The 27,958-nt window shown below is 48.1% G+C and overlaps 1 protein-coding gene across 8 annotated transcripts in view; it reads left to right on the top strand.

Annotated features, from left to right (window-relative positions):
• The window catches only part of DOT1L (DOT1 like histone lysine methyltransferase), a 100,951-nt gene continuing 72,993 nt past the window's right edge, over positions 1–27,958 (top strand). For 4 of the 8 annotated variants that reach the window (XM_077191317.1, XM_054650303.2, XM_054650304.2 and 1 more), the window contains exons 1-4: positions 1–399; positions 18,796–18,839; positions 21,211–21,285; positions 24,307–24,370. In XM_077191317.1, the coding sequence (XP_077047432.1) occupies positions 319–399; positions 18,796–18,839; positions 21,211–21,285; positions 24,307–24,370 (264 nt within the window). In that variant the 5' untranslated portion in view covers positions 1–318. The remainder of the gene's footprint in view (positions 400–18,795; positions 18,840–21,210; positions 21,286–24,306; positions 24,371–27,958) is intronic. The other 4 variants (XM_054650307.2, XM_054650300.2, XM_054650311.2 and 1 more) reach the window with 2 other exon arrangements.

The raw sequence follows: 27,958 nt of genomic DNA, 5'->3' as shown, positions 1-27,958 counted from the left end.
CCCGCCCGCCCCCTCCCCGCGTCTGTCGCGTCGCTCGGGCCCGGCCCGGCCCGGCCCCGGCGCCTCATTGTGCTTCGCCTCACGCCGGCCCAAGATGGCGGCGGCGCCCGAGAGCCCCGCGAGCCGCCAACGACAATAGAGGGAGGGACGGGACCCGCCGCCCCCCCGGCACCGGCCGCCCCTCCCCGCCGCTCCCGCCGCCCCCCGCCCGCCGCACCGCGCCCACGCCCCCGGCCCGGCCCGGCCGCCGCACCCCGCCCCGGCCGGCCCCTCTAGCATGGTGCGGGGCCGCCGCCGCCTCGTCCTCCGGCTGCCGACATGGGCGAGAGGCTGGAGCTGCGGCTGAAGTCGCCCGTGGGAGCCGAGCCCGCCGTGTACCCCTGGCCGCTGCCCGTCTACGTGAGTATGGCCCGGCCCCGCACCTGCCCCGCGCCCTGTCAGCGCCCCCGGCCCTGCCCCGGCCCTGGCAGCCGCCGGGCGATCCCTCAGCGCCGGCCCTTCCCGGGATCCGTCGGGATGATCGCCCCCCGTGAGGGAACCCTCCCGCAGCCCCGGCCCCGGGTGCCGCCGCTGCTCGCCTGGAAGTCAAATCCCCAATTTCATTTTATAATTGGTTGACTAAACCGAAGGGCGGGGAGGAGGAGGACTGGTTAATGAAAAGTTTTCGTGTTTTCCTCGCGCTGGGCTCGTGTAACTGGTTAATAACCGGTGCTGCTCCGAGCGGGGTGCAATCCAGGGATTCTGGATGGGGGAATAGCGCTTAAATTATGGATGGCCTCGGGTGGTCGTGGGGACCCCAGGACCAGCCGCAGAGGGGGAATAAACAGCGGCCAGCGGCGCTTGTGGGTCTGGAGGCAGCGCTGGTGTCTGGGGCGGCCGCCAGTTCCCCTCCAGCCGTGCCCTTGGAGCTCCCCTTTTATTTATCCCGAGTAGAATTCGAGCCAGCCGCAATCCTCGTGCTTCCAAATAAAATGTCACTTGTCCTTGCTTAGCTACCGAGCAGCGTTTTTCCTTAACTTGCCTGACTTTCTCCCGAGCCCGGACGAGCGATGTGTGACCTTGATAACAATGTCCATGTTCAAATTAGTGACAATCCCACGAGAGGCGAAAGGCTCCGGGGAGGGTATTTTTGGATGTGTGTAGGCTTCCTATCAACCCTTGAGCAATTTCTCTCCCTAACTGCGTGTAGCCCCTCGGAGCACAGTTTGCAAAGGCAAACCGTCTCTCTTTATGTTTACTTGGCGCAGGCACTGTTGATTATCCCTGCGTTCCAGGCTGTGCTGTTGTACGTGAGCCGTTTTCCCGGCGAGAACACGCTGGGACGCACAGGCTGGGGCAGCTGATACTGCTGATGTTGTTGCTCGCTTTTGGCAATCGCTTGTTGTGTGTGAGCGATTAGGAATATATCGCTCGTGGCAGGGGGAGACGGCTGCCTGCTCCTATCTGCCGCCTGCCTTTCGGGGCTGCCGCTGTAGCCGTGCTTTTCCAAAACATCCTCCATGCAGTGCTGCTCCCGGCGTGTCTCCCAGCACACACTGGTTAAGCGCAGCCTTTCCTGTTTGGGCAGCTCTGTCAGTGTTGGCGGGCGCGCGCTCTGCTCAAATTGTCAGAAACTGAAAGTACAAGCGATGACCGGGTTCGGTTTTCCTCGCCAAATATTAACTCGTGTGTCCCCCCCTCCCTCCTCCACCTCCCTCTCCGAGCGGGTTGTGTGAAGCGGAGGTTAAAGATTACGCGGGATAGGGATTGTTCTGGGAGGGAGAGATGGTTTTATGTCTGTTCACAGAGATTCCTACGGGCTTAAAAACCGAAAAACCGATCCCCCCCCCCGCCCTTTATTTTAAGGGTGAAACGTGTGTTTTGCAGCATGGGAAATAAGGATTTAATTGTTTTGGGGGAACTTGAGCAGCTGTTTTTGAGGATGGCAGAATAAATAGAATTTTTTCTCAGTTAATCAGAAATGCGGATGGTGGAGGTGGTGGGCGGGGGAGGGGGCTGTGATCCCCCTATGTACTGAGAAATACCACAAACCCCAAACATCCTGCCCTTAAACCGTGCGCTTGGCACTGCCAGCCTTTCCAGAGCCATTCCCGGGTGGATGTTCCACCGGGGGCCGGGGGAGCTCCGGGGAGCGGAGCGCTGCGGCGCGGCCGAGGCGTGCTCGCACACACGCACTCCCCGGCTTTGACCGCGGCTCCGGCTGAACCCTGGGGCTCTGCAAACAAATCCCCGTGTCCGTGGCAGCGCTTGGCCTGCTGACATCGTGCTCTGCTGAACTGCAGCCGCGCTTTCCCCGCGCTGGCGCGGCCCCGAGCTGCCGGCAGAGCTCGGCTCGCTTTGACGTAAGCAGAACATTTCTTAGTTTCACCGCCCGTGCTTCCGAGGAAGCAAGGTGGGATAGCCGAGAGGAGGGAAAATCAAAAAAAAAAACCACACCACGCTGATTCAAGGAGTTTTATTTAGCAGCGTTCGGGTTGCTTCCTGTTGTACTCTGTGAGATGTGTTTTCCGAGGAGGGCTGTAGGAAAGGGAACGGGAAACTCACGGTCCCGGCAGGTTATTTTTGGTAAGAGCAGCAGCAGTGGCACGGAGTCATCTTTCCCAACATCCGAGGCTCTGTAGTGTGAACCTGCTGCGTGCCCGGGCTCCGTGGTGTGATGTAACCCTGCCTTGAGTAACTTGGCTATTTTTATGCCCTTACTACATCTTAAATTAGCGGCGTCAGTGTTGCTGCGTTGAAGGCTGGTCTCTCTTATTAATGGACGCCTGGGTTAATACCGTGTCTCTTTATTGCTGGGCTGCTGCTTATTTCGTGTATAATAGGAAAAGTGGGGTCTCTCCAGACTGCTGAGTCCGGATAATAACCCGGCTGACAACCCGGCGCTTGTTGGGATGCTAAAAGAGCCGGGGAGGCTGATGTGAAACACGTATTTCCCTCCGAGTCTAATTAGGGCCGTGGGAGGAGAGAGAGCGGCGGCGGTGGTGCAGCTCCAGCCTCCCACTGGCTTCCACACAAAACTGAAAGTGCGGCTCCTTCCCCCGCCTCAAAGGAAAGGCCACGGTGCCCTAATGAAGCCGTGGTGAGCCGTGCTGGCCGTGCCACACTGTGATGAGTAAGTTGAATAGTGCATGGTGAGTAATCTCTCCTCATGACTCACAAAATATTTTCTGATGTTGACCTCTGTTTTTGTGACTGCCCCGCTTAATCAGAGCTGAAGTGAGTGTACTCTTTTGTGGGCTGGTTAACTCCTCGGCTCCCACGTATCTGCCCCACTTTTTGCTGGTGCCAGGTTGTCAAGAGACCCAGGGATATGTGTTAAAATTTTAATTTTGGTACTACGAAAGATACAGGCCTAGATAAAGGAAGTATTTGGGTGAGAGACCAGAGTTAATGGATCTAACTGGTCTTAAATAGGCTACTGCTGGTAGAGGATGGCATTTTCACTCATACTTCAAGTGTTGCTAAGCATAACTTGGTACTCATCATTTAGATCTGAAGGGTATGAGGAGTGAAGTCCCCTTGTGTAGTTTTAAGACTTGCAGATATTTAGGTTTTTTCCCTGAGAATTTTTCTTAAAATCGGTCATTCTTGTCTCTGACTTCTACTATAGTTAAATTTGAATATGGATTAGGTTTAAATTTGAAGATTTTTCGTTTTATACCTCAGTATAAAGTGGAGATTTTTCATTTTATATCTCAGTAAGGCCTGCCTGATCTGTGAGGTGTCTCGGTTGTACTTTGAACTCCTGACAAGTTCCTGTGTAGAATGGCAGGCTGTTTTGTGTGCAGGAGGGAGAAAGGGTGGGGATGTTGTAGGGTGGCTCAGCTCTACAGTCTGGTCTGGCAGGGTTCTGCTGATATATCTGTGGCACCAGGGAGGGATTGCTTGCACAGAGAGCTGAGCAACAGGAGGTTCAGAGCTGCTGAAGCTGATAAATGTCCCCAAACTCGACGTTTCCTGGGCTGCACCCTGTTGCAGCAGAGAGTTGGTGAATGTGGAAAAGCCTGTTTGCAGTGTGCCAAAGAGAGGAAGGACACTGTGCTTCATTCATTTGCTCTCCTTAAGGCCTGCACTGCACTGGGAACAGGAGGCACCACCAGGTGCTGAGGGCTGTGCAGGGCTCTTGTGGCACCGTGTCCTTGGCCCTGCTGCCTGCTGTGTCCAATAGGCTGCAAGTCCCTTCCAGGTGCAGAATGAGCCATCTGCCTCTTGTGCTGTGATCCCTGCTGGGTGGCATTCCCGTGGAAGGCCCTGCAAGTGTCCATGTGTGACAGGTTGTTGTGGCTTGTGTTCCCCTCTCCCTGTGGGACTTGTGGAGGCTGAGCTGTGACAGTACCTGTAGGGTTGTGCTCTGGGTATAGGATCACAGAATCATGCAATGCTTTGGCTGGGAAGGGACCTTAAAGCCCAGCTTGTTCCACTCCCTTCCACTGTCCCAGGTCATTCCAAGCCCTGTCCAATCTGGCCTTGGACATTCCAGGGATGGGGCAGCCACAGCTGTTCTGGACAACCTGTGCCAGGGCCTCACCACCCTCACAGCCAAGAATTTATCTTCTGCCCTAGTTACCATATGGTAATACCATTTCTTTTTCATCTACCAATTTTATTCCCTTCTTCCAGCCTTTGACTCTGTCCCAGGAGGGGACAGTCCTGGCTGTGCCACCGTGCACATCTTACCAGGCTGAGGTGCCTCTGCCCTGAGCTGCTGGAGCTTAAACCTCCAAATCAGCACCTGTGATGAGAAGTCTGGCTTGAATAATTAATTTATTTGTGTTCCTCATCGTTACTGCTGACTTTCCACTCAGCTGTGATGGCAAGAAAATTCTCATTTTCTAATTGAGTGTTGTCAGAGCATCACCCTGCACCTGGAGGTGTGTGTGTGGCTGCTACTGGGAGTAATGGGATACAAGCTTCTTACTACTAGATTTTGCACAGGTGGGAGGGTGCAGGGTGTGGGTTTTGTTTTTTTTTTTCCCTTATCCAGCTGATACCATTCTGTCACCAAAGGAATGTGCTGTGCAGGGAGACCTCAAGGGCAGGGAGTGTTAATGAAAATCACAGCCCAGCGGGGATTGTCACCTTTGAAATTAAAGATCAGCGGTGGAGATGAATAACAAACCTTGTCTGAGAATTAAATCCTCTTTTTTTGTTCGTGTCACTCAGCTTTCCTGGGAAGTTTCTGTGCTGCCTGGCTTTGACTTCCCAGGCATCGAGGCAGGTGTGGGAGTGCCTTAGGATGGTGCTGTAGATGATTTTGGGAAGGAGCTAAAGAAAACCTAAATTGTTCCCTTGGGCTTGGAGCTGCCCTGCTGCTGGGGGTGGTCCTGTGCATCCTTCTCTGCCACAGACCCATCCCATGGGGTCCTTATTCCACACCCCACTGCCCTCCTGTGGGATGAGCTGATGGAAAACACGTTTTACACGTGCTCCTGGCTTTTCCTTGGGACCAGCCTGAGTTGGAGGGGGAAGGTGAAGCCCCCCTGATCCTCCCTGTGGTTGGGAATGTTGGTGCCTGTGGAGCTGTGTGTGGGGCGGCTCTGGGAACAGGATCGCTGGAAAAAAAAATGTAGCAGTGTATTGAGAGGCGGCCCCCCGGCCTGCTCTGTGAAATGTGAGTCAGGTTCTGCCCGGGGCAGCCGGCCCTACAAAGGAGGCAGAGGAGGAAACTGTTGCTCTGCCTTTGCCAGGCAAAAACCTCCTCACCCCCTGAGTAATGGCCCAGAAATTCGGCAGAGTCCGGGGGGGTTTTCCCTGTTGCTTCAGCTTGTTGGGAAATGCTTGTGGGGATGACTAATCACTTAGAAAAAGCTTGTCTAGTGAGGGAAAGGTTTGAACATTGAGCACAGTTCCGATTTCTCAGCACCTCTCTCTCTCTGCCTGCCCTCCCCTGTTGTAAAAACACCTGGAGTGGGGAGAGCACGCAGCGTGAAGCTGGGAAATATTGACTCAGTCATTTGCAAAGCGCTCGGGTTTCGGTGCTGTTAGCACATCACACAGCTGGCACAGTTACATCATTTTCCTGCCCTTTTCCCCGGTGCCAGAGGGACTCAGGGCTGTGCTCTTGGGGGGCACAAGAGCCCTACGGCGTTAATTGTGCAGCACGTGGGCAGCACAGAAGAGCAGTTTCCTTCTGGGCTTTACCTTTTGATGTTGCCCTGAGTGACAATCGGTGCTTGTTCAGTTCTCAAACTCCTTTGTTCCAAGCCCTGACCCGTTGGATCCAAGATAAATCATGAGTTCAGTTAACGGACACTTTTCTTGCCCAGTTTGAAAAGTGAAAGTTGGTCTCTTGTCTTGCATCTTAAAGGCCACACTAGTATTTATTTTTTTATATAACTGATTTATCTGAAAGGCAACTGTTGAAAGACAGAGTAGCTGTCCAAGATTGCTCGTTTTCCCCCTTCCATTCATCAACAGATGAGTGAGGATTAATGTTCCTGTCCAGGCCAAAGTTCCAGCCCAGGCAATTCAGAATTATCTACCTAAAAATTCACCCATCAGCTCCAGTTGGACACAGCACTGAAAGCTTTCAGTGTGCCAAGGGAAATCCATGCCCCCACATGCAGCTCCAGCTCTTGTCCTTCATGGCAGCCTTATTATAAATGGAGATGATTATCCTTTCAAGGCTCAGATACGGGACTGAATTGTGTTGCCTCTGGGAATTTAGGCAAAATATCTTACCTCTTGGTATGTGAGATTTATGGGGGATTTAATCACCCTTCTCCCTAGACATCCATATGTCTACTTTTGTACTCTTCCTTCTTTCTTTTCCCCCTTTCTCATTGATTTGCTTTTTTTTCCTCCTGCTTTGAGTTAACCTTTAACTGTCTGATTAAAGTTTTGCACTGTAATGATCAACACAAAGACCAAGGGTGGGGTGAATTTTTTCTGTATTTTATCACAGATTGATAATCATAAATTGTCTCAACGTATTTTTGCCTCGATTATTTTCTCCTTCCTAACAGAAGGATCCACAGAAGGAGGAAAAGTTCATGTTGGGAATTGTGAACATATTTACTTTCATGGTAATTATTAAAGACAAAACTAACTCTGAAGAGGAACAAGAAATAAAACTGAATAGAAAAGTTGGCCACATGCTGCTAGAGCTATCAAATCAAGCAGGGACTATTTTTAGAGCATAGGAAGAGGGTGAGTATATTTTACAGCAGGAAATGATGGTTTCATAGATAGGAGCAGATCAGTGAATAACGAAAAAGTTCCCGTTCAGAGTATTTTGGTTTGTTTCATTTCAGCAGTGAATGAGAGTTTTCTAAACATGTACACTGAATGGACTTGGTAGTGTTGGATGAAAAGTCTAAGGAGCTACTGAAGACAGATAAATGAAGCATTGGAAAACTTTTCTGAACCAAATCCTACAAAAAGTTCTGAATTAAGCTTCTTAGTAAAAATGAATGAGTTTTAATAGTGTTTGTTATTTTCTTCCCTTGTCGTGTGAAGGCCAATTTCCTGAGGTTTTGTTAATAATGTGTCATTCACTTTTTGGAGCTCAGCAATATTATTATTATTTGACACTTGTAAAATTCTAACAACTGTGAGCTTTTGAGGCTTCTCATTCATTCCTGAGTGGGATTCCCACTGGGCTGCAGGAGGTTCCCTCTGGTTCCCACATCCCACAAGACCTGGGAGATCAGGTGCTGGCTCAGGGTGGCCTCTGACCCCTGGAGCTGGGTTTAGAGTCTTTGTGGATCTTGGCTTCCACCCCTGCTCATTACAGCAAACACTCAGTTGAAATTCTGCAATCTGTGAAGAATGCATTGTAATATTGTAGGATCACTTATAAGTCTAAAGCAAAAGCTTGTGGAAATGGTTGGTGGCTGGAAGTTGATGTCTGCTGTCAGAACCTCCACTGGATCGCTGCTCTGCTCCACAAGTTGAAGCTTATAGAGGAAAACCCATCCATATTCTTTTTTTTTTTTGGTACCTCCATGCCCAGTGAGCTTCAGAAAGAGTACAGAATTTTACTGCTAATTTCTGTTATGTGGAATATTTATGTGTTTTAAGTAGGAACAGAATTTCTGAGCTGTCCAAGAGTGAGTTATCTTCACAGAATATAGAGTGGTTATTGAAGCTGTTGTCTCACCAGTTTTCCCTGCAGGAGATGGGGCTCAGGCTGTGCCATGAGCTTCCTCCCCTTCCTTCCCCACTGAGGGTGTTGAAAGACCTTGGGCTTGAGAAGGAGATGGTGGCAGCTTTCAGCAGCAGCAATTTTGGGGCTGTGTGTGGATTCCTTCCCCTGGGTCCTGTGTGCAGGGCTGTTTCTGGCAGTGTGGCTGAGCAGAGATGCCTTGTGCACCCTGCAGGGGTGGGGTATTTCCCTGCTAGCACAGCTGTGGCTCCTGGGGAGGTGCAGCTTTGGGGCTGGGACATCTGCAGGTAGAAGTGACTCTTGTCATCTCTGCTCCCTGGTGCTGAGCTGCTCTCACCCTTGGAGCAGTGTTTGTGAGCTGGGCTGGTTCAAAGGGAGCTGAGCCAAAAGCCCACAAAGGTTTGGTTTGAGTTCAGCCTCCCCTGCCTTTGCTGTGTGAGAGCACAGGCACTGCTGGCCCAGAGCAAGGGGTGACTTTTGGGGAAGTGTGGCAGGGCAGGTGGCTGGGTGGGGTTAAACTGGCTGTGAAAGGGTGGCAGAGCTGCCTCCTCTGCTCCAGGGAGTGAAAGCCCAGCAGTCTCAGAACAAGCAGTGCTGGCTTCTTGTGCCATGTGCACATGGGCTCACCACAGCCTCTGCCCCCTCCTGCAGCTGCCCTGGTGTGGGCAGGGTGTGCCACTGCCTAAAACCCACCTGGGAGGGCAGTGGGACACACCAGTGAATTGCTGTTCTACCAGAATCACTGCATCCCCCTATGTATTCTGTTTATGTTAGAATACATTATGTTATGTATTTTAAACTGCCTTTTTGCATAGTGGAAATGCTTCTTTTGTCTGGCTCATCCTGCTGTGGCTGTCCTGTGTGCCTCCAACGCTCCTGCAGGCTGATTGCATGTAAATGGATTGACCCAGCCCCTCCTGCACTACCAGGGGAACCATTCCCTCCTGCATCTGTGCAGTGTCCGTAGCAACAGTTGGGATTGCTGTGTGCAAAGGCAGAACTGTTACTGTGCTTGAAGCAGCAGCAGTGAAAGTGCAATCCCTCTTGCAACCATGCTAAATCATTATCCAGAGCACTTTGGATCTTCTTTCTCAATGCCTATTTCCTTTGTTAGTTTATTTTGGACCTTGGACCAACCTTTTCTTTTTATTTAAATGTCCTTATGTAGCCGTTAAGGAGGCCATGGTGACCACTATGTTTTCCAGTTGGTTTTGTGTGACAGTAACCTAGAAACTACCTCAGGCTTGTCTGCCTCCTGCTGTGTGGGAGATGGGCTTCCAAATGCAGTCTTGGGAGCTCTTCCTTCCCTTGTCTTTTCTTCCCTGAAACTGGGAGGAAAAGATGGTTACAAGGTGTTCTCTGTAGGAGATCTCTTTTTATACATTCTAATAAAAATGTGTTCTTGTGAATGTCCCTATGCTTTCTTGATTAAGGGAATGAAAATAATTGGGTGGCTCAGAGGAGACTTTTGGTTCTTGTCCATCTTGGTAAGAAAAACTGGGCTATGGTTGTTGCTATGGAAGCTAAAATTGGCATAATCTTGATTTGGGATAAAATCTGGTAACGTTAAACCAAGTCCTGCTATCCAGTATGGAATACTGCATGGAGCAGGCTTTCCCTTCCCTTACTCAAGGCTTAACTGGCATTTGAGCACAAGGCAAATAGCTGAAAATGCAAAGTGGTGGAAGGCAGAGCTGGCGGGACATGGAGCCTGAGATCCTCCCTCCTTGAGCAGCTCCTGGCTGCTGCAGTGCTGGAAGTGCTTTGGCTTTTCAGAGCCTCCTGTCACCTTCTTGTGTTCAGGTGTGCTGGCCATGGATGTGCCTGGGCAGGGGGATGTGCTGCTGGCTCTCTCTAGGTGGGTTAAGTGAAATTAAACCCTGTGGGAGGAGAACACAGCTTGTGACAGGCTGGAATCCCTGGTTTGTGAGGGCATCCATGTGCTGTGCAGAATGCTGGGTCTTTCCTGGCTCCCAGCAGCTGCAGTGGCTCTTGTTGCCTTTCCTGGTGTCCAGAGAAATCCTTATCATCCTCCCCAGATGGAAGCAAGAAAGGGGCTTGAAAGAGGCACTTGTCCCACCAGCCTTCTGCAAGATTGATTGGCTTTTCCTAATCCATCTTTTTGATCTCTGCTAACCATCTTGTCTGCAGCTGTAACATCCTCTCCTTTGGATTTATGGACTGCTGCCTGGGGAGAGAGAGCTGCCACTGCAGGCAACCAAGCTGTTCTTTAAACCCAGGGGCTGGTGGGACTGACCTCTTTTGTTTTGCAAGTTAAATGGGTCATGTGGAGATCAGAATTTGGCAAATCCCTCTGACTTCTGTTAATCCATGAGTGGGGTCAGTGTCCAGGATTTGGGAGGAGCTGCTGTTACATTGGAGGGCTGGAAGTGTATCCCCACAGGTCATTAAAAGGTACACAAGGTTGCCATTGAATTATTTGTAACTGGCTTGTTTCAGCTTTGGTTTTCACACATCTGGTGGGCAGGGGAAAGCTGTGGGAGATCTGTCCCTCCTGCTCTGCCCCTGCTTGACCACAGCTGCTTTTCACATTTCTGAAGAGCTGCTTTGGTCACCTGGCCTGTTTTTAGGGGAGGAAGCATGGTCTGGTGAGCCAGAACTGGCTCTGAAAGGGCAAGGGTTGCTCTGCTGTGGGACAGTTTAGTCTGGGCAGCCAAAGCTATGCCCAGAAATGTTCCTGTCTATGCAGAGGAGATAAAGGGTCATAAAAGTCTCTGTACGATGCTGGGAGAGTGAAAGATTGAAGGGGTCTGAGCTGTATTTCTTTTTTATTTCTTTTTCTTTTTTTTTTTTTTTTGTCAAGAACTTATATTTTCCAACCATTTGTTTGCTGCTCAGGTCTGCAGGCTTTTTGGGTACCTTTTCACTACCTGTGCTGTGTAGGTGATCAGATCTCACAAAGATCCCTCTTCCAGAGAATCATGGAATCACAGATTTGGGTTGGAAGGGACCTTAAACTCATCCAGTGCCACCCCCTGGCATGGCAGGGACATCTTCCACTATCCCAGGGTACTCCAAGCCCTGTCCAGCCTGGATGAGGTGAAGCTTGGCATGTGGGGAAATAAAATTCAGAAAAATATGGTGTTCACCCTCAAACCCCAATTTAGGCTTACCCCAAGGCTAAGCACAGTTTTGTAAGAAGAATTCAAATAAAAAAAGATGTAAATCTGGAAGGGCACTGGGGTGGTGTTTTGTGCCTCCAGGCAGTGCTGGCTGCCCAATTTAACTGAACAAATTTGTGTTTGAGGATGGAAAGCAGAACATTTAAAATTGTTGCTTTAGGTTATAGATTCACTTTGGACTATGGATTGTTGCACTGGGGGTTAACTGTTCTGTGCAAACACACCCAGGAGTCTGGGATAGGGTACTGGAACACAGAATTAAATCCAAATCTTGCCATTTAAGTATCTCAAGGGATGTTAGTTTGAAGATTTGATGTAACCAAAGCAGCCACACCTGGAGGAGGAGTGTAGGGGGAATTACAGGGGGAAGGAACTACAAACTGTTCCAACAGCCAACCTGTGGCAAAATTGTTGCCAACTCTAATTTGTACCTTACCTTGCTCTCCAAGAGTGTTCTGTAGAAATGTCTGCTTTGGCTGTTTTTAGTAGGAATTTGGTGCTTTGTAGAAGAAAGTTGTGCACAGGTTACTGAGTTGTGGCTGGTGCTGACCATGTCATGCACACTGTGATCCCTTGGGGCTGTGTTTGGGGTATTATTTGGGCTGCTTTAGCTTTTCTCACCCTGATGGCAGAGGAAGAGCTGTGAGTGCTGCTGAGTCCTGAATATCCTGAGCTGGAAGGGACCCTCAGGGATGATCAGTGCAGCCCCTGTGCTTGCACAGCCACCCCAAGAACCCCACCCTGAGCAGCCCTGGGAGCTCCTGGAGCTCTGAGCATCCCAAACTGCTCCTGGAGCTCTGAGCATCCCAAACTGCTCCTGGAGCTCTGAGCATCCCAAACTGCTCCTGGAGCTCTGAGCATCCCAAACTGCTCCTGGAGCTCTGAGCATCCCAAACTGCTCCTGGAGCTCTGAGCATCCCAAACTGCTCCTGGAGCTCTGGCAGCCTTGGCACCATTCCCTGGGGAGCCTGGGCAGTGCCCAGCACACAGCTCTGGTCATATTGGTGATTTGGAAAGAGCTTTTGGGCACTGTCTTATATGACTCCAAATGACAAATTAGGGCTTCTCATATCTGCAAGATACAAAAGGTCTTTTTTATGAGGAGGTGAAGGGAAAGATTGAACTCTCAGAAATTGCTCTGTGGTGTAACCCCCATGGCCTGAAGAGTGCCAGGAATTGGTGTCTGCAGGAGGACTCAGCTCTGTGTGTGTGGGACAGGAGCTCTGTGTGCTGGGGGCTCTGCTGTGCTCACTTACAGCTGTGGGGCTGTTCTGGCTCCAAACCCTGCTCACAGTTGGAGGAATGTGTGGTTGGAGAAACCTGTTGTAAGAATCAGAGGGGTGAAGCTGTTCAGTCCTGCTGGCTGAAACTCTGCTCCACTTTTCCATAGAATATGTTGGATGCTCTTTGACATGACTTTTGACAAAGTGTCTGCTTTCTTTCTGTTATTTTTTTCCAATGAAATATCTTGGCAAAAACTATCAAACTTTCTCTGGGAACTCACGTTTCAAATTAAAATTCAATGTTTGGGTTGAAGACCAGAACTCTGTGAAAAGGTCAGCTGGAGAGGGTTGGCTGCAATAACTCAATGTGTGTTTAAGTTTGGTTTGTTTAAATCTTGTTGTGAAGAGCTTTGGGCAGTCTCAATAATTACTGCAACTCTTTACTTGAAATACTTTCCACATTAAAGAGATAAGGTTGGTTGTGAAAAGCTTCCATTTATGTGGCTCAGAAGATTCCAAGGGCCTCTCAGACAACATAAGTACAGGAACATTGGAAAGTACACAGAGGGCAGGAGCAGCACGTAGTGTGCAGGGAGGAGGGAGGGAGGGAAGGAGGGAGAGCAGCCTGGAGCAGAGGAGGGTGAATGGAGCTGCTCTTTGTGACAGGGAGCACCGTGCTGGCATCATCTCATCTCGTGACTGGGAACAGAACACAGAGGCTGCTTGAGCCTGGGCCAAAAGGCTCCCGCACACGGGATTCCAGCACTGCTGGAGTGTGTGGGAGGCTCTTTCCCAACAGCTTTCACTGCCAGAGCCCTGGGGGTGTCAGAGTCCAGCGTGACACACGAGCACAACCTGCCTGCAACCTGAGTCATGGGCACTGCAGCTGGGGAAAAGAACAGAAACCCTCTGAACTGAGCCAAAAAACCCCAAAGTCAGACCCCTGGCTGAGGGGGGGAAGCTTCAGGCAACCTTTGGGGGTGCAGGGGTGGCTGTTGGCTGAGCAGGGTGAGGTTGATCAGCAGAGCAGGAGTCACCATCCTTCCATCCATCCTTCCATCCTTCCATCCATCCCTCCTTCCTTCCATCCCTCCTTCCTTCCATCCCTCCTTCCTTCCATCCCTCCTTCCTTCCATCCCTCCATCCATCCATCCCTCCATCCTTCCATCCCTCCATCCCTCCTTCCATCCATCCCTTCTTCCATCCATCCCTCCTTCCATCCATCCCTCCTTCCATCCATCCCTCCTTCCTTCCATCCCTCCATCCCTCCATCCCTCCTTCCACGCATCCATCTACCCATCATCCATTCACCCATCCATCATCCATCCACCATCCATCATCCATCCATCCATCATCCATCCATCCATCATCCATCCATCCATCATCCATCCATCCATCCACCATCCATCATCCATCCATCCATCATCCATCCATCCATCCATCCATCATCCATCCACCATCCATCATCCATCCATCCATCATCCATCCATCCATCATCCATCCATCCATCATCCATCCATCCATCCATCATCCATCCATCCATCATCCATCCATCCATCCATCCATCCATCATCCCTGTCCATCCATCCATCCCCCATCCATCCCTCATCCATCCCTCATCCATCCATCATCCATGTCCATCCATCCATCCATCCATCATCCATGTCCATCCATCCATCCATCCATCCATCATCCATGTCCATCCATCCATCCATCCATCCATCATCCATCCTTCCACCCTTCCACTCTTCCATCCAACCTTCCACCCTTCCTCCCAGGCTGCTGCCTTCAGTGTTCATCTATCTGGGGCAAAGGTTCTGGGGCAAAGCTGCTGCTCCTGCACCACTGCACCTGCTTGGGCTGCTGATGGAGCAGGGGCAGGATCTGGGGGGGTTCTGTGGGAAATGGATTTGTGGAGCACCTTTATTAAAGTTTGATAGAAGGTTTGTATAGGATGTATCTGTATTTAAACTTTGAGATGAGAAATGCTGACTTAGAAATGCCATGGAATAGGGCAGACATTGCTGAGAGAGAAATGGAACTAGAAATAAGTTTCGAAGTGTGGCCTTACAAATAAGTTGAGATACTTTAGAGAAATAAAACTATGAAAGATGCATTGCAGTAGGACCCACAAGGGGTAATTTTGGATGATTGGCTTTGAGGCCTTTACAGCATGGTGTGACAAAAACTGATAAGTCAAGAAATGTTTATGATGTATTGTAATTAGGAAATAATTGGCTTCTAATTGTGATGCTGTGAATTATAACATCTGTATTGTCTCACCTTTCACATGAGACTAAAAATAGAATTAAAATTTTTAAAGCACCTCAGTTGTCTCATCTGTGGGTCAGAAAAGAGCCTGATCCAACAGTTTCTATTCCATTTCCCTTTTGGTTGCCTCAGACTCCCTGCCAGTGCCACAACCAATTGCCTGAACACAGATGTGATGCCTGTTGCTGTTCAATGTCCTTTCTGATTAAATCATACAACCATAATCATGAAATGGGGTTGGAAGTTTCTCTAAGAAAAGAGAAGCTGCTCTGTAGTCCCTTCTGATATGTTTCCCCCTTCCCTCAGTTTTCCACAGCCAGCTCTGCTTTGAAGAAATGTAGGAGATCCTACTGGATTTAAAAAAAATATTATTTTATTTAATTTTTTTGGTGAGATTTGCTTGAGACCTTGGGAGCTTCTCTGCTCAGCCAAAGTCTGTTAGAGAGTGAAGTAAACTTGGGAAGTGTTTCAGCCTGGGGAGTTCAGCAGCAGTAGATGTGGAACTGGTTTGGATTTCTTTATTCCCAGATAATGTCACAAACTAAGCTCAAAGGTTCCTTCTTTCTGCCTGGAGTTTCCATGTGAGGTTGTGCAAAGTCACTTAAATTGGCTGATCTGTAGTTGTAGATGTGAATTGTAATTTATTATTATTATTTCTTAGATAGATTTGTTTACTTTTTAACCCAAGACAAGAGAGTCTGTTATTGAGACAATTTTAGTCACTTATAGGGTTGTTTTCATGAAGACCTGTAGGACAAGGGGTCTCTCATGTGCTCTGCTCTCACTGCAAGTGTCCAAGCCCAGAACTTCCTCCCAGGAAATGGCTATGCCAGAATAAGCCTGAATTCACTTTTCTGGTATAATGTGCTTCTGTTGATAAAGTAAATTGTGATTCTGCAGGGACACAGTTGGCTGGGAGAGCTGCATCAGCCCAGGGGGCTCTGCTGGATCATCGTGCATGGAGTGAAACATGAACATTGCTGGGAGATGTTTATGGATGAGCTGCTGGCCTGGGTTATTCTTACACACTTGGCAGATAAGAAATGAGAAGAAAGAGAAGTTCTCCTCCCTCCTTGTCCCCTCCTTTCAGTGCACAGAGAAAAAAGGAGACAACACGTTCTCTTTTATTTGTGCACTGAGAGGCAGGAGCAGGTTTTAGTTTGATTGTTTCCCTGGTTTCTAGGCCAACATTTATCAGAAGAATTACCTGACATTCCTGGGAAACTGGGTTATGGATGCTGCTGTTTTCTGTGGGGTTTGGGCTGTCCCAGCCCAGGAGCCTGGAGGAAGCACAGCCCAAATCTGTTCTGTGCTGTTTGGTGCAGCAGCAGTTGTTCAATGTGCCCAGGGCAGAGCTCAGCTCCAGGCTCTGTGTGATCCATCCCAAATGGCCTGGCTAATGTTGTTGGATGTTTTTCCTTCTCCATGTTGTAACTGGAATAATTTGGTTTTCTTGGCTTAGCCTTCCTTGTGACTTCTAGATTTGGTGTTAACTTTTTGTCATCTGAAAAGAAGAGTTTTTTTCTAGTGAAATAATATTTTCTCATAGCTTTAGTACAGAATCCCAGACTGGTTTGGGTTGGAAGGCACCTTAAAATATAATTTAGTTCCATTTTTCACCATTCCAGAATGCTCCAAGCCCCATCCAACCTGGCCTTGGACACTGCCAGGGATCCAGGGGCAGCCACAGGATGACACCCTTGATCCAGGTTGCTCTGGGCACCCTGTGCCAGGGCCTGCCCACCCTGCCAGAGAACAATTCCTGCCCAAGATCCCATCCAGCCCTGCCCTCTGGCACTGGGAGCCATTGCCTGGCTCCTGTCCCTCCTCACTGCAGTCGTGTCCTTCCACTGGGGACACAAACACAGTGGCACTGCCCCCTCTGCCTGCTCAGCCCAGCTCAGCTCAGCACAGGAGCTCCCCAGGCACAGGCAGCTCCTCCCTGGCCCCTGCAGCCACAGCCACAGCTGGGAGCACCCTGAGCCACAGCTGGGCACTGAAAGAATTCCACAAAATCACAGAATGGTTTGTGGGTTATGGTTTGTTCAAGCCCACCCAGTGCCACCCCTGCCATGGCAGGGACACCTCCCACTGTCCCAGGCTGCTCCCAGCCCTGTCCAGCCTGGCCTTGGGCACTGCCAGGGATGCAGGGGCAGCCCCAGCTGCTCTGGGCACCCTGTGCCAGGGCTGCCCACCCTGCCAGGGAACAATTCCTGATTGCCAAGATCCCATCCAGCCCTGCCCTCTGGCACTGGGAGCCATTGCCTGGCTCCTGTCACCAACTCCCCATATTAAAATTTCCTCTCCCTTCTGTTTATGAGCCCCTTTAAGGCACTGGAAGGATGGCAAAGCTCAGAAATTCTTGCCTATTTGTCCTGAAGTTTTTAACTAGGCATTGAAAGGGCTGTGTAGAAATTTCTTGGAATGAGAACTTCTGCAGGCCTGGCTGATTCCAAGTGCATGGAGTGGTTGTACAAGGGAAAATGTGTTTCCTCCTGAAAATAGGAAAGCTGAGATAATGATAGCAAATGCTTCCATTTGACTCAGATCATGTCCTTCCATGTCTTGAAAACGAGATAATCCAACCATTTGCTGTTATCAACCATCAGTGGTTTTCTTCTTGCCTTCCCCTGCCCCCAGTCCTCTGCTTTGTTACCTGTCTCTGCCCTTTGCTACAGAATTTCCCCTGGTAACTACAGAAATGACATTTCTGCAGCACAAAGCAAGGGAAATGATTTGAGGGAGCCTTTGCACTTGTATTTCTGGAAGGGCTGTAGATACAAGACTCCTAATTAAAAGGTCAAAGCCACTTGCAGAAACAAATGTCTAAATATAACCCCAGCTTTGTGCAGATGGACTCTGGTAACTAAGGCTGGATACATCAATGTGGATGAGGAACTCCTGTGGCTTCCCTAAAATAGAACTTCTTTTGTACAATGGTGCATATAAATACAGCTCCAAGAGCTCTTTCTAGCATGAATTTGTAATAATTAAAATAGTAAATAGTATAATAGTATATATATAATATATATATATACACATATATATGTGTATATATATATTATATATACACTATATATATAGTATATATATAGAGTATTATATATACTATATAAAATACTATATTTAGTATATATATACTATATATACTATATATATAGTATTATATATAGTATATATAATATACTATATATATAGTATATTATATATATAATTATATATAATGATATATAGTATATATATACTATTTATAATATAATATTTATATTATATACTATATATAATTTATATATTAATTATATATAGTATATATATACAATATATAAAATATTATATATATATATATATATATATATATATATATATATATATATATATATATATATAATAGTATAATAATTTATAGTAATAATAATTAAAATAGTAAAATGCTTCTGTTGCTCCTGAGTAAGCTCCCAAATGAAACCAGCAAACCTCCATGTCTCACCCTGGTGTGGATGTGTGCTGCTCAGGGTTTGGTGTGTTTTGGCTTTCAGTTCATGAGCAGGGCTGCACATCCAGGCCTTTTTTTCTGTGTGCTCTGAGGCTGTTTTTCCTGCACTGACATCTGCTCCCACTGTTTATTGGATGCTTTATTTTGGAAAGCCATTCCCTGTGCAAGAATCTCACTGCCCATCTGGAGCTGGGAGCCTGTGCCAGATGCTGGGCCAAGGGATTCAGCTGCTCATTGGGAACTTGCAGGGGAGTACCTGCTGCATCCCAACAATCCCAAAGGCTTCAGTCCCATAATCCCCAGCCACACAGTCCCTGACTGCAGGGAGTGACAGAGAAATGAGTAGAATGACAGTTCAGTCAGAGACACTTGAGAAATTTATTTCCTTCAGCCTTATTTTTCCTTAAAGGGCTCATTTTGATGGCTTCAATGGGTGGAATTCAAAGACTTCTGTCCCTGTATGCTTGGCACCTGTATCCTAAAAACCAGTGTGTTTTTAATTTCTGTAAACTCCTGACAAACAGCACCTCATGTGTCTTTTTTTCTGTTTAATTTCAGGACAAACACCACGATGCTGCTCATGAAATTATTGAGACAATTCGGTAAGTGCTGGGTGCAGCCTGCCTGGGACCCTTCCTGTGCCTCACTGCAGCTCTGGGGAGGGAGGGCTGCACTCAGGACACACAGGAGGGCAGCAGTTACCATTTAGCACCTCTGAGTTATTTTTCTAAGCTGAATTTGCTGCAATACAGAGCTCCTTGCCAAAGAGATTTTTGTTTTATCTTGCCATATTCCATTCTGTTGTGAACAGAGTTCAAAATGAGTGGTGGTGCTCAGCTTTAATACTTGTGGCAGTTGGTATCTGAGCTGTGGACACACAAGGTTTAGGGAACATTGATGTGTTATGTCCTGATCTTGCCTCTGCCCACCCTCTCTGTTTCCCCTGTTGCTGTGATCTTGCAGCATTTGGGTTGTTTGGCAATGATCTCCCTGTAGCATTGCTCTTAATCCTGCTGATAAAGTTGGAACAACGTGGGGAAAATGGGAGGATAAAGGTGAAAGACAACTGAGAGCAGCAAGAAGTCAGAGGATTTCCCAACACAGGCTCTCAGGACGTGACTTGCTGTTATTTCAGCAGGATTAGGAGGGGACTTGCCAAAGAACAACTTTTAATAAATGCTACACGAATTCCCCAAACACCTGAGGGATGAGGATGAGTTATCCCCATTCCAAAGCTGCTCTTGTTAACTGGTTTACATCCTCACAGGCTGCCCTTGGCTCAGCTCAGGGCTGTGTCTGCAGCAGGGTTTAGTGCTTGGGTGGTGCAGATACAGGTGAGGGAGGAGGTGTTTTACCTGCAGAACCACCTGAGCTCAAAATCTGCTCACAGATGGCAAAGGCAGCAGTGAGCCTTGTGTGCTGCCAGTGTGAGGGTGAGAGAACCAAGTGCTTGATAACATCACTCACATGCCTGAAATCAGAGCATTTCCCACGGGCTGGGGGGCAGAGGATGTGAATGAGGCTGCAGCTGAACATTTTTCTCCTAAAGGAGTTTCTATCTACAGAACTCTGCCACTGGGGCTGCCAGTTTGCCAGGACTGGTGGGGATAAGATTCTGTCTTTGGGGGTTTTGTGGCATCATTTTTGGGCCCCTTTCCAAGGGGCTCAGAGGGGGTGGCTGCAGTGGTTGGTGCTTTCTGTGCTGCATGGAGGCAAAGGGAAGCTGCCTTAGGAAGCTGTTGGGTCAGGTGATATTTCACAACTGTTTTCAGCAAGGCTGGAGTGAACTCAGTGTCAAAAGCTCTTTATGCTGCCTTTGCCTTGTGCAAAGTGCCCATGGTGTTGTGAAAGTGGTGCTGAGAGAATGCAGGAAATATCCCAATATCCCTTTATGTCATCAGGCAGTGGAATAATGGAATATCCCTGGACACAAGGATCCAGCTGCTGACTGCCTGTTCCTGGGATTTCAGAAGCACCAACCACTCCAGCCACCCCCTCAGAGCCCTGGTGCTTTTAGGGGACATGTGAGACACCAGAGGAGGGCCAGCCATGCATGTCCAAGTTCAGGTTTTCACTGGCTTGTGTAGTTATTAACCATGTGTGAATCAGCCACAAGGAACAGAACTGTTGGATCTTCAGTATTTTTTTTTATTCACCATTTTAATAGTGAAGAATGGAGCAAAGTTCATGAGGAAGAAATTCTGTGATTCCTATTGGAATTCATCTTGTGATGTGGGTTTTTCTGATGCTGACAGTGCTTTCCAATTTGATATTTGTGGAGGAAATTTGTGTGCAAAGCTTCTGTGGCTTTTAAATTGCTTTTGAAGGGAATGAATCTTCCTCCATTCCACAAGTGAAGCTCTCTCCTGTGAGCTGCCATTGTTGGATGCACTGCAAGTGGGAATGTGCTTCCCCTTTCTGATACCACAACACACAGGGCTGTGTTAATTCAGAGTATCAAAGGGGTCTTTTAGCAAAATAACTTCTCAAAATCTGGTTTGGCTGGGTGTGTAAGGTGTGAGGGAGTTTAAGCACTCCCCAGAGGAGAATATCCTGGCACTGAGTGGTTGGTGACAGGGTTTTTGGGCTGCTGTGGGAAATGTCTTCTCCACATTCAGCCTTGTCAAAGCTTCCTTGCAGCATCAGAATTCTTTGGAAATGCTGCACTTCTGCATTTTCTGTTAGATTAACATCAGCCATGACTCTGAGTATTTTTAGACACGTGGAATACATTTATCACCTCATTTTGAAGCTTTCTGCTCCTGCCAGTGTCTACAGGCATCTTGCTGTTTATTCAGAACAAATGTGAACTGTTGCAGTTTCCCATTATGTCTGCCTTATTCCTGAATTACTGTGAGCTCCCAGGGCTGCTGCAGTGTCCTCTCTTCATGTAAAGCAGCCCAAATTGAGACAAACAACCTTATTACACTTAATTGGCAACACCACTGTTCATTATTTCTTCTCTCCTTCTAGGTGGGTCTGTGAAGAAATCCCAGATCTCAAGCTTGCCATGGAAAACTATGTTTTAATTGACTATGATACAAAAAGGTGAGAGGAATGTTTTTGTTCCCAGCAGGAGTTGAGGGTGTAGTGAACCAGTGTAGAACTGGTTATTCTTAGACACTACCAACTGAAATTTTCTCTCAGAACTGGCTTCAGGCTCTGCTGGAGTTATTTTGGTAGGAAATGTGTAACAGCAACATTGGCAAAGGCAGTTGGATTAAGGACATAATTGGAAACTCCACGAGCTCCAGTGCAGCTCTGCTGTACATTGAATTACTCACTGTGAAACAATGATTGGTATCTGCACCCTTGGAGCAGGGCCAGGCTGGGAATCTCAGTGGTTCCTGCTCCTGTAGTAACCAGGAATTCCTGTTCTCAGCAGGCCATGGCAGAGCTGGGTGGCAGAGGGAGCTGCACCTTCCCCTTTTCCCTTTCCTGCTGGTTGGGGGCTGAATTAAAAAGTGAAATTCCCAGAGAGTATGGCCAGAGTGGGAATTTCAATGGTTCCTATTCCTGTAGTAACCAGGAATTCCTGTTCTCAGCAGGCCATGGCAGAGCTGGGTGGCAGAGGGAGCTGCACCTTCCCCTCCCTCCCCTTCTTTCTGGATGGGGGCTGAATTAAAAAGTGAAATTCCCAGGGAGCATGGCCAGAGTGGGAATTTCAATGGTTCCTGCTCCTGTAGTAACCAGGAATTCCTGTTCTCAGCAGGCCATGGCAGAGCTGGGTGGCAGAGGGAGCTGCACCTTCCCCTTTTCCCTTTCCTGCTGGTTGGGGGCTGAATTCAAAGGTGAAATTCCCAGAGAGTATGGCCAGGATGGGAATTTCAATGGTTCCTATTCCTGTAGTAACCAGGAATTCCTGTTCTCAGCAGGCCATGGCAGAGCTGGGTGGCAGAGGGAGCTGCACCTTCCCCTTCTCCTTTTCCTGCTGGTTGGGGGCTGAATTAAAAAGTGAAATTCCCAGAGAGTATGGCCAGGATGGGAATTTCAGTGGTTCCCACTCCTGTAGTAGCCAGGAATTCCTGTTCTCAGCAGGCCATGGCAGAGCTGGGTGGCAGAGGGAGCTGCACCATCCCCTTCTCCCTTTCCTGCTGGTTGGGGGCTGAATTAAAAAGTGAAATTCCCAGAGAGTATGGCCAGAGTGGGAATTTCAATGGTTCCTATTCCTGTAGTAACCAGGAATTCCTGTTCTCAGCAGGCCATGGCAGAGCTGGGTGGCAGAGGGAGCTGCACCTTCCCCTTCTCCCTTTCCTGCTAGTTGGGGGCTGAATTCAAAGGTGAAATTCCCAGGAGTGTTGTGGGCAGCTGGAGGGGTTCTGAGGTGCCTCAGCTCCATGGAGTTCAGAATAAATTAATTATGGGATATTCCCCTCCTGGGAGAGGCAGATCCTGACCTGTGATGTGTCTGTGGAGATTTCTGAGGTTCTGTGCATGGACTTGGCTCCACTGACATGGGAAAAGGGAGGATGCTCAACTGCAGTTTATAAAAACCTCCCTGGTTGCCTACATGGGAAAGACTGAATTTATCCAAATCTACAGAATGATTAAACTGTTAGAAGAAAGTTTACTGATGAAACTGCATTGCTGTCAGCAGAATCCCAGAATATCCTGAGCTGGATCCCACAGGGATCATCAGTGCAGCCCCTGGCCCTGCAGAGACAGAGACAAAAATCCCACCCTGAGCAGCCCTGGGGGCTCCTGGAGCTCTGGCAGCCTTGGCACCATTCCCTGGGGAGCCTGGGCAGTGCCCAGCAGCCTCAGGGGAAAGAACCTTTCCCAACCTAAACCTCCCCAGCCCCAGATATTTCTGTCATGCTTAAGGTATTGCCTCCTCTTCTCTCAATTTTCATTGTTTCATTGAAAGACTTTTTAGTCTTTGCCTTCCTCCTGGAAAATTCAAAAGGGGTAATCAAGGTCAAGCATCCCATTAAAATTCATTAATTTGGATTTGTGGATTACTCACAGCAGCTGCATTACTGTATTTTTGTGGTTCTGGCATCCTCACTGGGTGTGTTTCACTGGGGACCATCAGTGTGGTTGGCAGCAATGCTGAATAAAAGGGAAACCCTTCTGTTCCCCAAAGTCACCCCCCACTATCTTCCTGCAGCTTTTCAAGAAAGTCATGAACTGGAATTCTGGTAAAGATTTCAGTCTTTTTTACTTCCTTTGCAAAAATTTGTTGGAAAAATCCCTGGCAGCAGATGGGCTGAGGCAGGGATGTGAAAGAGAAGCAGCAGGTTATGGAAATGCAGACAAACCCCATTGCAGCCTTGCTTTTCCCAGCTTGGAAACAAGCACAGGCAGCTGGGAGAGCTCATGGGAGAGGAGTCCTGGCCAGGGTAGTGACCCTGAGGATCACAAGAGACTCAAGGGTCCCTTCTGATGTCCCCTGGCCCCCCATCCCTTGCCAGCTTTGGGAATGCCCATGTTTTGGGGATGTCACTCCTGTAACTCCTTGTGTTGTTTGTGCTCTGCTCTGTGGGTCTGGTTACATAACCATTGATGTTCCCAGGAATCAACTTTCTTTCCTGGCCTTGAATTGATTTAATCCTCTCAGTTTGTGTCATTAGGGCATCTGCCTGGGCTGACCATAATCCCAGGCAGCCCATGGAGCAATCCTCAGGCTTTCCTGATGGGTGATGCTTTAGGCTGTGTACTGGCTCTAAATGCATTTTCAGTCCCAGGGTGAATTTCTGGAAAAGCATCTGCTTGTCTCAGAACTGATTATTGTGGAGAGATGACAACAAAAAAGAGAAAAATGTACTGAGCTCTTAAATGTCTCTTCAGCTGAAAATATGGAGAAGAGGTTCTGAGAATACAGAAGTTTACCAGGAAAAGGGCTGTACTCAAAGTATGACTTGAAATAAAGGAACTAATATTATTTGTCATGTACTCCGGGTCTGCTGGGGATTTTATTTAAAGGAAACAAAGACTTTAATCTATGTATGTAATTACATATCCTGAGAGAAGCAAACCCTAAATACCTACTAACCAAGAGGATAGAAAAGCACAAGGTTTTACCTTCAAACCTGCCTGTTTTGAGCTGCCCCTGTGTTCTCCCCCCAGCTTTGAGAGCATGCAGAGACTGTGTGACAAGTACAACCGAGCCATTGACAGCATCCACCAGTTGGTGAGTATTGAATTTAGCAAAAACCTGCCAAGGTTTTTGTGTGCCACCTTTGAATTCAGGTAGTGAACAACAGCAGAAAGCTGTGACCGACTCAGTTCTGCATCATTACTCAGTTCAACATCGGTTCAGTGGGGATGGCAAAGAAACAAGGAGTGAACAAACCTTTACACCCACCCCAACTCTATTCAGTGCTGTGCTTTACATTGCCAAATGGCTTTTGCATCTCTTTATATTCCCCTTTATCACCTGTGAAATTACCTGTTAATTGAGGTGTGAGAAATGTGGTGTTCCAGAAACAGCCTGGAACTTCCAGTTTTTGGGGGGCTTGAGCTTAATATTAAACTTATTTTCTTGATCACATCTGGACAGTCAAGGAGTTAGTATTGGAGGGATATTCCTACAGAAAGAAAGGGAATTAAACACCATTTTTAGTTCCCAAATTCTGGTGCTCTTCCTTGTGCACTTCTGGCACTGTTATTTTGGCACGTGGAAACAACTGACTTGCCTTTAGGGGGAAGGAAAAGTTTATCTACCTTTAACACAGGGATTTCTCATATAGATTGACTTTTGCACAGAGAAATCTGTGACTTATGGGTACTTAAATAATCCATATGAAGTCTCTTGTGTGTTGTGGAAGTGATCCATGGCTTAGGAATTTCCTTGCCACAGTTCAGCTGCTCTGGCCTGTGGGATCACTGGCTAAAGTAGAATGTAATCTCTTTTCAGGCCAATTTAATGAGCTTTTTTGGTTCTTTTACCCCCCAAAAAGTTGAACTGGAGGAAGCAAAACCTGAACAATGAATAATGTAACTATTCTGCTTAATTTGAAAACATAGGTGGATTTTTTCTCTGCTGTGCTTGTGGGAGTTATTTGAAATATGCAGTATTATGGCAACAAGCCTTTTTTGCTGGGATTTTCTTAATATTTTGGGCCTTAAAACTTGTGCTTATTTGGATTCAGGCACCTTCATGTCTGTGTTGGTTAATAGCTAATTATTAGCAGCTATTCAGCATTTGCAGTTCCTATCTGAACTGGCAAACCTGATGGGCTTCATTTTTTCCTTTCCATTTGAATTTCACAGGAGAGTTTAGAAGGGGACTGGAATTGCCCTTTTATGGTTTGTTTTTATCAAGGGGAGAGGTAGACATTTTAAAAACTGAACAACTTTTCTGCTTAGCATGGGGTTTTTTCTGAAGAAGAAAGGAAGCTTGATTTCCATCTCTTTCCTGCCACTCCCTGTCTGAGTGCATCTGATCCCTCCCATGTGACAGCTCCTGGAGCAAAATTAACCTGTTCTTGTGTTGACAGTCAACAGCAGTTCAGTGGGGGTAGAAAAAAGGAGTGAACAAACCTTTACACCCACCCCAAAGTGTTGTGTTTTAAAATTGCCAATTGTTTCTGGCATCTCTTTAAGTTCCCCTTTATTACCTGGTAACTGAGGTGTGACAAAGTGCTGAGCAGCTGCTGGTGTGCAGTTTCTGCAGAATGACAGAAAGATTTGGGTTAGGAGGGACCTCAAAGCCCACCCAGAGCCACCCCTGCCATGGCAGGGACACCTCCCACTGTCCCAGGCTGCTCCCAGCCCTGTCCAGCCTGGCCTTGGGCACTGCCAGGGATGCAGGGGCAGCCCCAGCTGCTCTGGGCACCCTGGGCCAGGGCCTGCCCACCCTGCCAGGGAACAATTCCTGATTGCCAAGATCCCATCCAGCCCTGCCCTCTGGCACTGGGAGCCATTGCCTGGCTCCTGTCCCTGCAGGCCTTGTCCCCAGTCCCTCTGCAGCTCTCCTGGAGCCCCTTCAGGCCCTGCCAGGGGCTCTCAGGTGTCCCTGGAGCCTTCTCTTGTCCAGGTGAGCACCCCCAGCTCTCCCAGCACAAAAGCAAACCAGATTATTCCAGTCCCCAATTCCTGCTTCCAGCCCTGCTTCCCCAAGGACTGAACACATCTGAACCCATTTCTGCTCTCACTGAAATCAAGGGCACTGCTCCAATCCCTTGGCTTCAAGTCACAGGGTTGGGATCTGCAGGGGGCTCTGAGCTCTCCCCAGGGCCTTTTCTTGTCCAGGTGAGCACCCCCAGCTCTGCCAGCCTGGCTCCAGTTCCATTCCCTGCTTTTATCTTTAGGAAGCAGCACCTGCAGCCCAAGCTGAGGGTGAGGGGGTGGGAGGGGCCTGTCCCTCATCCCTCAGTGGGTTTGGTGCCACTTCCTTCTCCCCACAGTGGGTTCACCCTCATCCCCCTTGTGAGAAACAACTGCTGACTTTAAAAATTTAAAAAGGTTTATTAAACCTTAACAAAAATTCAACAAAAGGACTAAATAAGGGAAAATTCACAGCACTGGGAGCTGCCCTCATGCACACCACATGGCCAGTTCATCTTCAAGATGGATGCTCAGTGTTTTTTACCCCTGGGGGTTGCATCAACCCTCCCAAAGTCTGTCAGTCAGCTCTTCTTTGCCATTTACCATTGGAAACTGCTTTCTTGTAACTGGATTGGAGATCAGGTGTGCCTGATCCCCTCATGCCTCACCCCCTAAGCACCCCCAAGCTTTTCCATTCCCAGCTGTCCCATGCAAGGGACACACGTGCACACCTCTGTACCTGTCCTAGACAACCCAACCTGTCTGATGGTCACAATGCAGGGGGAAAGGGGAACTATGGGGAGAGCAGAGGACATCTAAACTACAATAACATCATATACATCACTAAAGCTTTTCTTAAAATGCACACAATAGTTATCCCTTAATTGTGAGAGCCAATCATCTCAATATCCACCCATAACACTTGTCCCCATGGTGGGTTCACCCCTGTCCCCCTTGTGAGAAACAACTGCTCACTTTGAAAAATTACAAAGGTTCATTAAACCTTGACAAAAATACAACAAAAGGACTCTATAAGGAAAAATTTGCACCGGTGGGAACTGCCCCTCGTGCACACCACATGGCCAATTCATCTTCAAGATGGATGCTCAGTCTTTTATACCCCTGGAGGTTGCATCAACCCTCCCAAAGTCTGTCAGTCAGCTCTTCTTTGCCATTTATCAGTGGAGACTGCTTTGTAACTGGATTGGAGGTCAGGTGTTGCCATGCCTCACCCCCTAAGCACCAAGCTTTTCCATTCCCAGCTGTCCCATGCAAGGGACACACGTGCACACCTCTGTACCTGTCCTAGACAACCCAACCTGTCTGATGGTCACAATACAGGGGGAAAGGGAACTATGGGGAGAGCAGAGGACGTCTAAACTACAATAACATAACTGTACATCACTAAAGCTTTTCTTAATATTCACACAATAGTTTTCTTTTAATTGTGAGAGCCAATCATCTCATTATCCATCTATAACAATGATATATAGTTATTGGTTGGTTTAGAGTAGAAGCTCACTGTCTAACATAGGTGATAGGTATTGGGAAGTTATGGTAAATATTGTACACGTAGTTTTTAGTATAAAAAGGTAACACCACCCTGAGGGTGTCAGTGTGCCTCTGTCTGACCTGCTGAAGGGACCTCAGCAGGCCAGGAGAAAGAATTTTATAGATAAGAAGCAAAATAAACAACCTTGAGAAGGAGAACTGAAGAGTTCTGATTCCT

The sequence above is a fragment of the Agelaius phoeniceus genome, chromosome 29 (assembly GCF_051311805.1).
Source record: "Agelaius phoeniceus isolate bAgePho1 chromosome 29, bAgePho1.hap1, whole genome shotgun sequence".
Classification (NCBI taxonomy): domain Eukaryota; kingdom Metazoa; phylum Chordata; class Aves; order Passeriformes; family Icteridae; genus Agelaius; species Agelaius phoeniceus.
This window is presented reverse-complemented; position numbering and strand designations above follow the sequence as displayed.